This window comes from Macrotis lagotis, chromosome 1 (assembly GCF_037893015.1).
Source record: "Macrotis lagotis isolate mMagLag1 chromosome 1, bilby.v1.9.chrom.fasta, whole genome shotgun sequence".
NCBI classification, from domain to species: domain Eukaryota; kingdom Metazoa; phylum Chordata; class Mammalia; order Peramelemorphia; family Peramelidae; genus Macrotis; species Macrotis lagotis.
The window spans coordinates 599,697,000-599,713,628 of record NC_133658.1 but is presented as its reverse complement, the minus strand read 5'-3'; the positions used below and the strand labels follow the sequence as shown (position 1 = coordinate 599,713,628).

The following is a 16,629-nucleotide window of genomic DNA, read 5'->3' as shown; positions in this document are numbered from 1 at the left end:
TGGTTCATCTATTTGTACACTGCATAGAACTTAGCAAAGTTCTGATTAATAATAATAATTAATTATAGTTGCTAACATTATGCAATGCTTTAGAGTTTGTTTGCAAAGCTATTTACATGTTATTGTATTTGATCACAAGTAATCAGGAAATATTGCTAATTAGCTGATTAAAATAAAATCTGTAGCTCCATGATTTACTGACACCATGTCAGGTTCCAACTTGTACACAAGACAGATTATAGAAAGTGGCTTTATCAATTTAATACTCATTTTACTTCAGTGTCTCTATTGCTCACCACCTTATTTCCAGGGAATCTATGGACATCTCTTCCTATGGATAGTCAACAAGATCAATGCTGCCATCTTCAAGGAACCCTCCCAAGACCCTCAGAATGTGCGCAGATCCATTGGTCTCTTGGATATATTTGGCTTTGAAAACTTTCATTCAAACAGGTAGGATGGTCCCAATTTATTTCTAACGAATTGATAGAGGTGATGAGAAAATAAAGAGAGCCAGTTGGATTAGTTGCTCTTATCTACAGTGGTCTTAGGAAGTGACTTTCCTTCCTGAATAAGGTAGGAAGGGATCCAGAGAAGAGCAATCTGGATGGTAAAGGGCCTTGAGCAGCTTCCAAATGAAGACCATTTGAAGGAACTGGGGATGTTTAGAGTGGTAAAGAGAAAATTTAGTTGGGGAAATGATAACTTTCTTCATGAAAATGAAGTGTATAACATGGAAGAGGGACTAAATTTATTCTGCTTGGCCCCAGTAGCCAAACCTAAGTACAGTGAATAGGAGTTTCAAAAAGGGAAATTTAGCTTTGATATAATATATGTGAAATATTATAATATGAATATGATGAGCCATGTGTGTTTAAATATGTATTTGTGTGTATATGATATGTATAGGGATGAAAAAATATGGATGGACAGACAGTTGGATGCATGGATAGTTGAACAGGGTGGACCATAATAACTGATCTTCATGATATCCAGATAGTGGCACTCTGGCAAGCTACAAAAAAAAAAAATTGGGGAAAAACTGAAGTAAAATCCTAAAAGGCAGGACTAATGATCTGACTGGGATTGCCCTCACAGCTTTGAGCAACTATGCATCAACTTTGCCAATGAACATCTCCAACAATTCTTCGTCCGCCACGTGTTCACAATGGAGCAGGAAGAGTACCATGTGGAGAACATCTCCTGGAACTACATCCATTTCAATGACAATCGGCCCACGTTGGACCTACTAGCTCTCAAACCAATGAACATCATCTCATTATTGGATGAAGAGAGCAAATTCCCTAAGGTGATTGTCCCTTCTGTCACTGAGTCATCCACTCACTCTCAGCTTTGGGATCATTCTTCTTTATCACCCTCAAAATAACCTCTTTTAAGGGATCTCTATGAACCTACAGTTACAAAAAGTTCATCAAGTAATTGTAGGAAGACATTCTTCCTCCTGAAATCACGAAATCATTAGTGGACTTTAAGTCTCAAAGAATTAAGTCAGATCCTGAGATGGCTTAGTGATTTATGTCTCCCATTCAGATGTGGTTATGACCAGAACTTTCAGAAGACAGTCTGGGGTGGTTTATTAGTTACTCTGTCATAAGTGGGATTTGGGGGAATATGACCAAAGCAATCATTTTCCTTATCTTCTTTGGCTTTGGGAATGCCTCAGGAAGTAGTTGGTTCCCACTCACTGAAAGTTTTCAAGAAGAAGCTAGATGACCACTTACTGGGGATGTTGTAGAGGAATTATTCTTTAGGTTAGGAATAGAAACTTTGCTATTCTATGAGGGCAGTAATGAAGACAATGGGCTTTGAGTCATGAGGACTGTATTTTAGACTAGCTCTGTTACTGACTCATTGCATGACCTCAAATCAGAATCACAGTTTCTCTGGGCCTGAGTTTTCTCATCCCTAAAATGAAAAGAATGGAATAGCTGGTCTCTGTGATTTTTTTTTAGGTCTGATATACTTTCCAAATCTTAGTTGCTATTGCCCCAGGGAATTACTAAGTTCACTAGTCACAATGAGTGGTATACCTAGCCCCTAATGATTAGTTATCATAACCCCAATTTCCTGGTTTTGTATGCTTCTTCCAGGGCACAGATGCCACCCTGTTACAAAAAATGAACCATCTCCACAGCAACAACAAAATATATGTGGCACCCAAGAACATTCATGAACTGAAATTTGGCATCTTTCATTTTGCTGGTTTGGTTCATTATCAGGCTGATGGTGAGTGTCATCAGTCTCTTTATACTGGTAGCTAAGGTAGGGATTAGGATGGGAAGGGAAGAGGAATGGGAGGAATGAATTAATGAACAAATGAATGAGTTGATTGACTAAGAAGAATTGGTTGAATACTTAACATTTGCCAGACACTGGGATAAATGCTAGAGATAAAAATATAAATAAGCAAGATAGTCCCTGCCCCTACTTAAAGAGTTTAGTTCCTAATAGCAAGAGAAAATACATTTGTGGGAAGAGTAGCCTAGGAAGGAGATGTCTAGGGAATCATAGAAAAAGTGAGTTGTTTACAGAATAATCAGTTCACATGGTAGTACAGTTATCCCTTCCACTTTGTGACTTTCCCCATGGCGGTTTCTATATATTGTGGGTTAGCATAAGAAATTAAATGGGAATTTGGAGGTATTTCACAGGCAACATGTGAAGTCCAGCAGGTGACAGAGAAAAAATTTAGAAAATATTAAGTACATAAAATATATGTATAATATTGTTTAATTTCAACATATTTTATCTTTTAATGCCATAATAATTCAAATTTTTTCTCTGGTACAAAGGGAGAGCCAAAAAAATTTTACACAGATTTTCTAGATAGCAGTGGCTCTAACCTCAGGAAGAAACTACTGAATTGTATTTATTTAATTGCTGAGCCCAGAGCAAGAGCATGGGGTGGAAAATAAGGGAGGACATGATAACTGAGGTGCACAATTTAGCTGGTGCTCTAATGCCAAGTAAATTTAATGAGCTGGTTGAGTTTAATTCACTAGCCAACAAAGACAGCTGGACCCAAGGTTAGAGTTCCAGGATTGTCTGTATATCATTTCATTTAGAAAAATGAGGAATTAGGGATGATTTGGATTAATAGTGGGACAATTTATGGACATCTTTATAAAGAAGAAGAATAGTTCATAGGATTTAAATTGGAGAAATGAAGGGAAATGTTATAGGATTTGTTTTGGATTTGATGAGGCTTGGGGGGGTGGGTATTGGATCTTCTTTGTATTCTTAGCCCCTAGACAGTACCTAGCTAAAACACAGCTAAATATTCTTTGACCTGGATTAGGAAACTGAGAAATTTGGGTAGTTAATGCATTGTTGTAATTGGAGAATTGGTCAAGCAAAAGGAAAAGGGATATTAATTAAAGGTCCTGGATGACTGTGTTCAAATCTTTTAAAGACTGTCATGTGGAAGGGTGGTAAGACTTCTCTTTGGTTCCAAAGGACAAAGAAACAGGTAGAAATTGCACAAAGGTTAATTCAAACTTGATGTTGGAGAAAACTTTACAATTATCACTGTCCCAATGTAGACTAGCTAGTAGAGGCATCATATTCCTGGTTGTTGGCCTAAAAAACTCCCAAATGTAGTAAAAAATAGGTTAAAATGAAATTTGGAAAAATTGAACAAAATAAGTAAAAATATAACATGTATAGGGTGAATTGGTGGTTTTCTAAATCAATATGTGGCTGGCAGAGATAAATTTATATTTGACATTGACACCCCTGGACTAATCTGTCAATTCTGACAGTCCTAAGGTTTCTCTGGATACAGGAGTACAGAGTTTCTTCCATGTAACTCTTGTTCCAGATTTCTTTTTTTTTTTAAGATTTTTCAAGGCAATGGGGTTAAGTGGCTTGCCCAAGGCCACACGCCTAGGTAATTAAGTGTCTGAAGTCAGATTTGAACCCAGGTACTCCTGACTCCAAGGCTGGTGCTCTATCCACTGTGCCACCTAGCCACCCCTTGTTCCAGATTTCTGAGAGAGACATATATTAGGATTTGATTAGGTAAACCAAGTGCAAGAGGTATTTAAATAAAACTAAAAATGTTTTGACCTAGTAATACAATTACCAGCTTTGTATCCTAAAAAGATTTTTATTTTTTTCCTAAAAAGATTTTTAAAAAAACCAAAAGGACCTATATGTACAAAAATATTTATAACAGCTCTTGTCATGCTAGCAAATAATTGGAAATCAAGGGAATAATCATCATATGATTGTGATGGTATACTATTGTGCTAATAAAAAATGATGAGCAGGATGCTTTCAGAAAAATCTGGTAAGACTTATGTACTAATGCAAAGTGAGCAGAACCAAAAAAACAATAAACACTAATTTGTATGATGATAAAATGTGAATGATGTAACTATTCTCAGCAATATAGTGATCCAAGACGATTCCAAAGGACTCATGCTGAAAAATACAATTCACCTCCAGAGAAAGAATTGATATAAATGCAGAATGAAACATATTTTTAACTTTATTTTTCTTGAGGTCTTTTGTAGGGAGTGTTTTCTTTCACAACATAACTAATATGTACAATGTATATCAAATTGTCTTCCTTCTCATTGGGAGGGGGGAGAAGAAGGAGAATGAAAGAGAATTTGGAATTCAAAATTTGTAAAAAAAAAAATGAGTCAAAAGTTGTTTTTATATGTAATTGAAAAAATATTAAAATTAAGAAAATAAACATAACCGTCATTAGGAATAAATGGATATGGGAATGTGGGCCTTGAAAAAGAGAGAATCATGGAGTATAATCACAGGATCATAGGCTGGAATGGACCTTGGAGGTCATTATTACCACCCCCTTATTTCATAGATAAGGAAGCTGAAGCTAAGAGAAATTGAGTGATTTCTTCAGTCACACAGAGTATCTGAATCTGTCATCCAGTACAGTGCTCTGTCCACCACTCTATACTTAAGTTTTTATCCCACATTTGTATATATATATCTCCCACATTTTTTTCCTATAGTATTTTTGCACAAGTTTTCTTGGTCATAGTACCTCTATTGCCCTGGAAGATAAATAAATGAAACATTATTATCCCCATTTTATAGATGAAGACACTAAGTCTCCAGAAAAGTTGTGACATTGTGTCCTGCTTTCTTGACAAAATTCAGGCTATCCAGACTTGAGCTACCTGTTCTCTCCCTACTCCCCACCTTCAAACCCCTCTCCATGGTCCTTTTTTTTTCCTAGGTTCCAGTCTGATGAAATCTTGGTGATCCTTCTTTTTGTTAAGGTCATTCATTTCTTCTACTGCAATCTTTAATTATTCTACCCTTCCTATCTCCTCTTGTAGTTTATTCCCTCAATCACATATTATATGTGAGTATATGTATATTTGTATATGTATATATAATATTTTTCTGCCTTGTCCTTTCATTCTCATTCTATTTCTCTCTGACTCATTCCTTCTCTCCTCCTTTTGAGCTGTCTTTATCTCTCTCTCTCTCATCATCACCACCACCATTATCATCATCATTTTATACCCCTCCTTTATAAGGACTAGCACATAGACTCAAACTTCTAAATAATTTGTGAATCATTTATTATGTGTTGCAGCGATGATTTATATCCAATTTCCTGAAGAAAAATGAGCATTTTGGCAAAGTATTATAGGAAAAAAAAAAGGCCAGAAAGTGTGGGAAGTAGGGGAAATTGGTGAATGAGATGTCACCCTCCCTCTTACTTTTCTCCTAATTTGAATCTATGGTGGTTAAGATGGACTTGCTCTCCTGACAGGTTTCTTGGAGAAAAATCGTGATGTTCTAAGTACTGATATCAACAAACTGCTACATGAATCTCAAAATAAGTTCCTGAAACAAATTTTCCAGTTGGAATCTTCTCAGATCAAGCTAGGCCATGGGACCATCCGTCTGGCTAGGTCTTCAGACTCTCTCTCTAGGGTAAGTTTGCTGTTTGAAGTTTATAATTAGCCCAGGAACTAAGATCACCTTTTGTTACACTTCAACTCCCAGACCAGGTCTCCAGGGGGTTGGGATAAGCCGCACAGAGGTAGCTAAGATCCTAATCTCTCCAGATCACTGATTCCCAGCCAAAGCATTCTCAGGACACTTTCACACCACAGGAAGTTATTTCTGTTATATCATAGTGTCCTGGGTTTCCTCACTTCCCTTGGCAAAGGTGTGAGAAATTGGTATACATGTTTTAAAAGGCATATGTTTGTGTGTGTGTATGTGTGTGTGTGTGTGTGTGTGTGTGTGTGTGTGTGTGTGTGTGTGACAGACAGAGAGGGATGGAAAGAGACAGAGACAGACAGAGAAACAGAGGAACAAAGAGAGAGAGAGTTTATTCTACATGGAGATAATCTGATAGAGAGAGAAAAATGCTGAGGTAGGTAGCACAGTGGATACTGTGCTAGATTTGCAGTCAGGAAGCCACGAGTTCAGATCCTGACTCAGATACCCAATAACTATGTGGCCCTGGGCTAGTCATTTAACCCTGTCTACCTCAGTTTTCTTACCTGTAAAATGGGAATAATAATATTGTTGTAAAGATCAAATGACATAATATTTACAAAGTGCTTTGCAAACCTTAAAGTGACACATAAATTCTAAATGTTAACATTATTATCACCACTGCAGTTGGAAATATGAAGTCCAGTCTCTAGTCCTCATACCAGTAATAATCAAGTCATGCTGGCCTCTCTGTTTTGCAATCTGTATAATATTTGCCCTTCCCAGTTATTGCAGAACTCAGACTAGATCATTTGAATGCAAACTCAGACATTTGAATGGAAAAGACAGTGTTAAATATGTATAGGTAAAGGCATAGCATTTCTGTGAATGTGGAGGTGGGAGTATATGTTATTGTGAATATGTTTCTATATGTGTGCTATGGGAGTGGGTAGAATATAACTTGGCATGGGCTTGTCCGAGGATGCGGCTATCCAGGTAAATGGAATGCAGCTATTGACTTTCCTCTCCTTTTCCTCCTCCCCATATCTTAGAATATCACAGAAGTGTTGGATAATAATGGCCTCAGTTGGTCCCAAATGAACACAGCTGTTTGAAGTCATGAGAAAGTCACTTGATGGAAAAGTTCCAGTGATCGGAAAGCAGAGGAGGGTGGGGCAGGGAGGAGCAAAATTGAGGCGTCTCAGGCCAGGCTTCATTGTCCCTCCCCTTCACCAGGGACTTTTAAATGGGACAAACCGATGAGCTGAATGGACATAGAGCTCCCTGCCAACTAAGAAACTGTAACAGCCCCTCCCCTCTTCCCCAGGTCATCCCTCACTGTAAATTGCTTCCTCCTCACCCATTCAGTTCAGTTCAGTAATTACTGAGAACTCAGTCCTGCCCTAGACAATGCAGGGATTACTAGACATAGGATCTGTCTTCAAGGAACTTGCATTCTAGCTGGGTAGACAAGGCAAACAAGGAGAGAACCATGCAAGAACAAGGATTAGTGAAGAAGTGAGTGGCTGAGACTACCAATGGCCTGGGTACCTAGGGAGAGGGGATGTCTTGATTTAGACCTCTGCAGAAGCTCTTCAAGGAGACAGGGGAGGAGAGGAATTTGTGGCATAAAAAACCAGTGTGGCTCCAAACTCAAAGGATCCTGGAGTCTCAAGTCATGATTCTTCCACAAAAATGGAACTCAACCTTGTTTGTCAAGGGCCCCTTAGGGAGTCCAGTGAAAACTATCCATTCTTTCTTTTAGAGGTGGATAAAATATGTGGGATTACAAGAGAAACCACTTATATTAAAATATAAGGTGTTCCAAAAGCCCAAGATTTTTAGAACATCTTGTACAGTTCTCAAAATACTTTTAAAAAAAGCTTCATGGATCTCAGAGTAAGATCCTTCCATAGGGGTTCCTTCTGTGGCACTGGATCAAGTTTCAATGCCATGGTCTCCCTTTCTGCAGAACAGAAACAGTCAGAACTTTCTAAACCTGTCAATGAGATATCTCTTGTGTCTGTGTCTGGTGGATACTGAGACATGTGAAGGTGAAAGGGACCACGGTAAGGTGTCATTATTTCCCAGATGGTGTGAATTGAGGCAAAGAGAGAAACACTGACCCAAACCAACTCCTGTATGAGATATGGATCCTAGATCTGGACGGATATTTAATTCCTCCTCCTTCCAGTGGACAGAATTGGTCCCGAGTCACTCTAGGCTAAGTTAGAATGTATCCAAGGGAATTTCTAAGCATAGGAGATCTGGTTTTGAATTCCTTTCTTGCCACCTATCTATCATCTGCCAGAGGCTGGGGTGAGTCTCATTCTGACTTCTCTGGGCTTTGGTTTGAGGCTTCATACAAGAGTATGTAAGATGAGAGTGTTGGACTAGAAATCCTAAATTATGGGAAATTGTAAAAAGAAGTTTTATGGGAAGATAAATATATGACCTTCCTTTGAAGTCCTTATTATACTAGAAATCACCCTTACCGTCGGGGCTCCAGATTGCACTGTTAAATATATTAACAAACATATTAAGCTCCAGAGGATGAGACCAACAAACCACCCGTTCCCCCTCAGAAGCCTTTCCCACGGAGCAAGCGCCGCTGCCCTAGAGGCAGAGGACACGGTGGCACCCAGGGTTCTGCCCGAGCGGGGCTGCCCCAGCGGGGCTCTGCCCGAGCGGGGCTCTGCCCGAGCGGGGCTGCCCCAGCGGAGCTCTGCCCCAGCGGGGCTCTGCCCGAGAGGGACTCTGCCCCAGCGGGGCTCTGCCCGAGCGGGGCTGCCCCAGCGGGGCTCTGCCCGAGCGGGGCTCTGCCCGAGCGGGGCTGCCCCAGCGGGGCTCTGCCCGAGCGGGGCTTTGCCCGAGTGAGGCTCTGCCCGAGCGGGGCTGCCCGAGCGGGGCTGCCCCAGCGGGGCTGCCCCAGCGGGGCTCTGCCCGAGCGGGGCTTTGCCCGAGTGAGGCTCTGCCCGAGCGGGACTCTACCCCAGCGGGGCTCTGCCCGAGCGGGGCTGCCCCAGCGGGGCTCTGCCCGAGCGGGACTCTACCCCAGCGGGACTCTGCCCGAGCGGGGCTCTGCCCGAGCGGGGCTGCCCGAGCGGGGCTCTGCCCGAGCGGGGCTGCCCGAGCGGGGCTGCCCGAGCGGGGCTCTGCCCGAGCGGGGCTCTGCCCCAGCGGGGCTGCCCGAGCGGGACTCTACCCCAGCGGAGCTCTGCCCGAGCGGGGCTCTGCCCCAGCGGGGCTCTGCCCGAGCGGGGCTCTGCCCGAGCGGGGCTCTGCCCCAGCGGGACTCTGCCCGAGCGGGACTCTGCCCCAGCGGGACTCTGCCCGAGCGGGGCTCTGCCCGAGCGGGGCTGCCCGAGCGGGGCTCTGCCCGAGCGGGGCTGCCCGAGCGGGGCTCTGCCCCAGCGGGGCTGCCCGAGCGGGACTCTACCCCAGCGGAGCTCTGCCCGAGCGGGGCTCTGCCCCAGCGGGGCTCTGCCCGAGCGGGGCTCTGCCCGAGCGGGGCTCTGCCCCAGCGGGACTCTGCCCGAGCGGGACTCTGCCCCAGCGGGACTCTGCCCGAGCGGGGCTCTGCCCGAGCGGGGCTGCCCGAGCGGGGCTCTGCCCGAGCGGGGCTGCCCGAGCGGGGCTGCCCGAGCGGGGCTCTGCCCGAGCGGGGCTCTGCCCGAGCGGGGCTCTACCCCAGCGGGGCTCTGCCCGAGCGGGGCTCTGCCCCAGCGGGGCTCTGCCCGAGCGGGACTCTGCCCGAGCGGGGCTCTGCCCGAGCGGGGCTCTGCCCGAGCGGGGCTCTGCCCCAGCGGGGCTGCCCGAGCGGGGCTCTGCCCCAGCGGGGCTCTGCCCGAGCGGGACTCTGCCCGAGCGGGGCTCTGCCCGAGCGGGGCTCTGCCCGAGCGGGGCTCTGCCCCAGCGGGACTCTGCCCGAGCGGGACTCTACCCCAGCGGGGCTCTGCCCCAGCGGGGCTGCCCGAGCGGGGCTCTGCCCCAGCGGGGCTGCCCAGGCCGCTCTCCTGGGGACGGTGCCCTGACGGGGTTCGGAGGGAGGGAGCGTGCGGGGTGAAGGCATCTCGGATCTGAGACTTTAAGGCCCCGAAGCTCAGTTTCTTCGTGAGTAAAACGGGGGAGGCGTGGAGGGGAGGGGCCGAGGTGGCCTGTGACCTCAGAGGTCCGCAAGCTCTTAGCCAAGGGGCCCGGGACACGCTGCCCGGGACACGCTGCCCGGGACACGCTGCCCCGGAGTCCGGCCTTCCCTCGCTCCGGGAGCCGCGCTGGGGATCCAAGGCACCAAGCCCGGTTCTACAAACCAGCCACAAGGGGGCAGCCTCGCCTCGCCGTGAGAACAAAGATTCCGTGTGGCTCTAGAAGAGCCCCGAGGGGGGACGGCGCGGGGCCCGGGGAACTGCCCTCGGCCCCCCACCGGCCGGCTTGTGGCCTTTATGCCCCTCTTAGTACCTTCACAGGCACCCAGCACTCCCACACTCTATTCATAGAAAGAAAAGCTCCGATGAACTAATTCACCTCTATAGCTTATTTAATATTTCAACATTAGAAGTAAAAATAACCTCATTTCTATAATTCTGTCAACACCTAAAATTCTCCATGTCTAAAACTGAACTTATCTTCCCTCAATCTCCCACAACCACCCCTTTCTCCTTCCTTCCCTCCCCTCTTTCTCTCCTTCCCTTCCTTCCCTCCCTTCCTTCCCTCTCTCCCTCCCTCCCTCCCTCCTTCCCTCGTTCCTTCCTTCCTTCCTTCCTTCCTTCCTTCCTTCCTTCCTTCCTTCCTTCCTTCCTTCCTTCCTTCCTTCCTTCCTTCCTTCCTTCCTTCCTTCCCTCCTTCCTTCCCTCCTTCTTTCCATCCATCTTTCCTTCCTTCCTTCCATCCATCTTTCCTTCCTTCCTTCCTTCTTCCCTCCCTATCTCCCTCCCTCCCTTCCTTACCAGCTCTCTTACCCCCTGTGTGACTTTAGACAAATCACTGTATCTCTCTGATATTCAATTTCCTTATCTATAAAATAAGGTGACTAGAATAGAAGTCCTCTGGGATCCTTTCCAGCTTTAAATCAATAATCCTATGACCTCATGATTGTCCAGGGATCTTTCCCCTGCATCATAGAACCTTTCCCTGCCTACATTCCATCCTTAAAGCTAGTCCTATGCTGATATAAAAACAGTGCTAAAACAATATTTTATTTCCAGAACCCTAAGGGAACTAAATGGAGAAGTATTATTTTCTCCAGAAGCCAAAAGACAATTCATTCGGATTTTACTGCCAGCCTGAAGCCTTTGCTTACCTTGAACTCTACAAAAAAACAGTGTTACACACTGGTCAGCACAAAGATGGTTTCTGGGATCTGTTCCAGTCCTGATTTGTTGGTCCATACCAATAGCAAAATAATTCAAACTCCTACTACAGACCACTTTTCAGAGAGATCATAGTATCATTCACTTGGAGCTAGAATGGATCTTAGAAGTCATCTAATATAACCTTTTCATTTTATAAATGAGGAAACTGAGGTTTAGAGAGGTGAACTGACTTGCCCAAGGTCTTATAAGTAGTAAAGAACAGAGCTGAAAATCAAATCCAGTCCCCTCAAATCTAGGATTCTTTCCATTGTACCAAGGAATTGTTCAATCTCTAGTTCCTAGAAGTCAATGTTGAAGAATGGAAAAATTATAAGTTTTCAGGGACCCAGGCTCATCCTTGCTTCTGTTTTGGCAGAAAGCACCAGAGTCATTCTTAGATTTCTGAGCAGTAGGTGGCTGTCTACATGTGATTTCAGAACCATTAGGATACTCAGACTCAAAAAATACATTTCTGATCTGCTTATCACAAGTGATAAAGCATGAAATTACAAAATCATAGAACCATATGGGTTGAAAGGACCAGGAAGTCCTAAAGACCATATTTATTAGAAGGGTTTTCTTTTTCTTTCTCAAGGAAGGGAGAGGCAAGAATGAGGGAAAAATGCTCATTCATTGAAAAAATTAATTTAAACAAAGATGGATAATATTGACCCATTGATTTTCCAAGTTAGTTTTTACATAAGGTTTTAAGGTTTTCAGAGCATTTTCCATAAATTATTTCACTTGATCTTCACAAAAGTAAGACCGGGGGAGGATAAGTGACTTGCCCAGAATCACACAGCTAGGAAGTATCTGAGGCAGGATTCCAACTCAATTCTTTCTAATATGAAACCCACTTTCAACCAAAAATGTCAATAGTTACTTAAAGGTTTACTGCAGTGGTAAGTTGACAAAGAATGGTAGCCTGACCCTATGGTTGATGGATTGAAAATTGAGCTGAGAAGCTAAAATTCTGTCCCCAATCTCAATTCTGCTCATAGTACTGTCTTGCTGGGACCCTGAACATATCAAATAGCCTCTCTGCTCTCTGCTCCTAAATGAATGATAATACTAGACCATTCTACTGACTCAGAATATGTAAATGAAAGGAATAAATTTGTTATGGCTCAATTGGATGTAGGTACTGAGTTTATTTTAATAAGCTCTACAGTTCATTAGAAAATTGGTGAGGAGTAAAATTATAGGAGGAAGGCAGATCATTGGCCACAGGCCTCTTGATTGATTTAACCAAGAAAAATAGCACAGAGCAGTATCATAATTATTATTGCTGATAATAATCGCCAATGACTTACTGACACCTGGGGAGACTTTGACCTCATATTTTTCTTGGCTTGTGAATCATTGCAGAAAACATAATGGCAGTTGTATATCTCTTATTGAATATTCCTAGGACTTACTAACTGGCCTTTAAGAGAAACTAATCATGAATTTAGTGCTAGGCAAGACCCACTTTCTTCTTGGTCTCCTCATTTCCCCATCTAGCCCCTTGATTATTTATTAAGTTTTCTGAAACCAGTTAGGTATAACCATATTCATGGATACACACACACACACACACACACACACACACTCTCCCTCATGGGACCTCACTCCAAGCAAATTCCACATGTAAAAAATCCACATTACTAAACATACATTTAGCTCCCAGGTGTCACAGACTTCCTAAGCATAAGAATCCTAGTCTTTAAGAAAGGCTAGGGTCTGGTCATCCCATACTCTCTCTAATGGTTATATGTTTGCCCATCAGTAGACAGTCCTTAAAAGAAATGCAAAATTATCTCATTCTCAAAAAGTTGGAGTCTTCTATTAGCTCTTATCTCTGAATGGCAATATTCATCTCCCTAATTTGGGGATGTGGTCCATCGGGATTGATCTAATTCATGCCTTGGCTTAGCCCTCATCTACTGAGAAACTTTGCCTTCTTTCCTTCCCTGCTACATTTTAGCAATTATATGAGCATAGCCTAATACTGTTGACCCCACAAGCATGGTTGGACTGTATTCAGTGTTTTACTACTATCATAGAAGCAAAAGAAATAAAATGAAATGTGTTCAAAATCCTCTTGCAGGGGCTACATGACCGTGGCTCTCCCTCCCCTCCCCACCTCACTCCCCTCTTGCCCAGTCTCAGGCAACATTAGGGTTTTCAGGATAACTGATGGAATTTTTCATGGAAATCTACTTGAACTTCTCTTTTATGTATGTTCATTTTTTTTTCACTTGCCTTCATGATACGCTTTTGTCCTATAGAATGCTGATGCCACCAAACGCCCCTCAACCCTGGCAAGCCAGTTCAAGCAATCCCTGGATCAGCTGATGAAAATCCTGAACAACTGCCAACCCTACTTTGTTCGCTGCATCAAGCCCAATGAGTTCAAGAAACCACTGGTAATTTGCATCCTGCCCCGTCTTAGTTTCTATTTTAAGGAAGAACAAGCAGAGTGTCATTTGTCTCTTCTGGAATCCAAAGCCCTAAACCCTCTCCATCTTTCTTTCCTCCCTCCTTTCTTGACACCATTTATTTTTATCAATGATAAACATTTGTTAAGCACCTGCTTTGTGAAGTGAATTATGCTGGGCTCTGAGAACTATTAAAATTTAGTCAGACACCTGAATTTGTAAAGAACTGTAAATAGTATCTTTCAAAAACTAATTAACATCCTGAAAAGTGACACAAAAGTATCTTAGGAAATAGCATCATATTTGTGCCAATGAGACTGTTACCTTTGCTTTGAAAGAGAACATCCAAGCTGCCCAGAAAGCAACCTGAGGTTAAATACTCTGGGTTAGCCTCCATGAAAATCTCAGTTTCACCAACGAGCTTAATTTGCCAAATAGAACAACATTTTAGTTTAAAGAAAAAAGACATTTAACCAAAAAGCATGAAAGACCCCCTGTGAAAAGCAAATTCTACATGGGACAGCTTTGTTGTGTATTACAATCCTCTTTTTCCATACTGCTTTGCATATAGAAATTCTCATCTTATTTGGCTTTTGCTTAGTTCAGAATTTTTAAAAAATTCAATGAAGACTTCTCCCTCTGCCTCCTTCTCTTGCAATAGTATACTTTCCCATTAATAGCCGCCAAATGGTGGTAGGACTATATGTGGTAGACATGTAGCAAATGAACAACCACAGAGGGTACATAAGGAACATGTGAGCAGAGAACATGATGGTTTTGTCTGCAGAACTTCCCATGTCCTCTGGCAATATCACTGAACTGCTTCTTCCCCAGTGTCTCCATTCAGATCATGCTACTCTGTAGGGCTGGCTATTGGTCTACTTGCCTTAGTTTCCTCATCTTTAAAACAAGGATGATGATGATAAAAATAATAATAAAACCTACTTCCTAGAGCTATTGGGAAGCTCAAATGAAATAATAATTGCAAAGTGCTTGTATTATATCAATAAACCCTTCTGCCCAAATCCCTCATAATATCAAAACCTTGACCATAGTTTCATTTCTGGCACTAATTCCCCAATCTACTGCACCTGTGGTTCCCCCTCTGCCAGCTCTTTAATCGGGAACTATGCATCCAGCAACTACGATACTCAGGAATGATGGAGACTGTGAAGATCAGAAAATCAGGGTACCCCATCCGATACGTCTTCGAAGATTTCTTCCAGAGGTACAAGATATTACTGCCTGTGGCTGCTCAAACTGAGGTTTGTATTCCCCCTGGAATCAGGGAAGTTTGGCCCAGGGACTCTGGGCCTCTTTGTGCCCACCCTGACAGTGTCTGTCATTTGGCAGAAGGTCTCAGAGGCTCTTGGCTTGCCCCTTTGTAACCCTAGCCAAAGCAGATGATCTTTCAGCAAAATTGGAAAGTTGTTGCTTTTGTCCTCAGAATCTTCCCTTTCCTGTATCCTTTTACCTGCCAACCACCCACCCCCTCTATTCCAGCAATATCCTCAGACTGCTTTTTGTTTCCAGGAGCCTCTTTAGTCTTGTCCTCTCTGAACGTAATGGTGTAATGTAGGGAGACCTGGCTTGGGAGCTGATTACATTGCCTTTCATCTATTCTTATAGATCTTGTATGACCTGAATTTTTCTAGCTTATCTCCCCTTTTTGACTAAAATCTCCCTGAGGGCAGGGGCTGTCTTTTTATCTTTCTTTCTATCTCCAGGACTTAACATAGTGTTTAGCAAATAGTGAGTAAATGTAGTTAGCAAAACAAAGTGTGTGAGGTTTTTTATATTCTGAAAGAGCTGATGGAATCACCCTCTCCAGTGTTCCAAAATAAGGGCAAAATCTGGGAGGGCAAAACCTCATGCTTACTGGAGGCCTAACCCATTCCTCTTTTGTTTTGTTTTTAATGTCAGCTGCAAGGAAAACCTCGACAGGGTACTCTGTGCATCTCTGAAACCTTACTAGGGAAAGATAAAGACTGGAAAATGGGAAAGACCAAAATCTTCCTGAAGGTAAATCTAGCAGAACATAACCTGGTCTCTACCTTTTGGGAAATAAGCCACAAGAAGTCTCTTAAAGAAATACAATCTCTGCCTCTCTTTCCTTCCTTGATGCTCTAGCACTGATATCCATTGCATCCATCCCTTTGTGATTTTAGCTAGGGTGGAAGAGCTCATGGTAAAGCTTCCAGTTACCTCACACATTCAGTCATTTATTACTAAAAAGTGTAAGCATTTTTGTCAACAAGGATTCTTCAAATTCATTCCTATTGATTAATTAGAGGAACCTTGCTACAAACCCTTCTGTAAAGTGGTACAGAATCACACCTTCAAGAAACTTCTTATAAATTCAGAAATAGACTGAGATTTTCATTTCCCCTAAGGGTTATAAAATAGGCAGCACAGAGTAGAGAATAGAGAGCCAGGCTCAGCATCAAGTCAAACTATGTTCATGACCTTTATATGAGACATACTGAGGCAGGACACTAAGCCTCACAGTGTACCTAGGCAATTCTGGAAAACAGGGTGTAATAGCTAGTCATCTGCAAGATGGGAATCACCCACACCAATGAAGTCACAGCTTTAATGCCCTCCTTTGCCCCATAAAAATATTAAGAAAGGAAACAAATCCAGATTGTAGTAATAAAATGTACTCAAATATTTGTTCATTGATTAGTATTATGGAGAACTACCATAGAATCATAGGATTTTAGAACAGGAAGAGACCTTACAATGAGTATAAATGCACCATTTTGTATAATTCATTTCACATAAACTGTGCAATGAACTTCCACTTGTCCATAAAGAGAAATGGAAGAGAGAATGGAAAACCAGAAATAATACCACTTGTCATTTGCATACCTACTCTTTACCTTTTTCTCTTCTTAATC

The 16,629-nt window shown here is 43.0% G+C and overlaps 1 protein-coding gene across 1 annotated transcript in view; it reads left to right on the top strand.

Annotated features, from left to right (window-relative positions):
• Nucleotides 1–16,629, top strand: part of MYO7B (myosin VIIB) — a 152,651-nt gene that overhangs the window by 56,187 nt on the left and 79,835 nt on the right. The window contains exons 12-18 of the mRNA XM_074214928.1: nt 311–453; nt 1,099–1,309; nt 2,112–2,247; nt 5,783–5,946; nt 13,580–13,717; nt 14,842–14,994; nt 15,653–15,751. Of these exons, the coding sequence (XP_074071029.1) occupies nt 311–453; nt 1,099–1,309; nt 2,112–2,247; nt 5,783–5,946; nt 13,580–13,717; nt 14,842–14,994; nt 15,653–15,751 (1,044 nt within the window). The remainder of the gene's footprint in view (nt 1–310; nt 454–1,098; nt 1,310–2,111; nt 2,248–5,782; nt 5,947–13,579; nt 13,718–14,841; nt 14,995–15,652; nt 15,752–16,629) is intronic.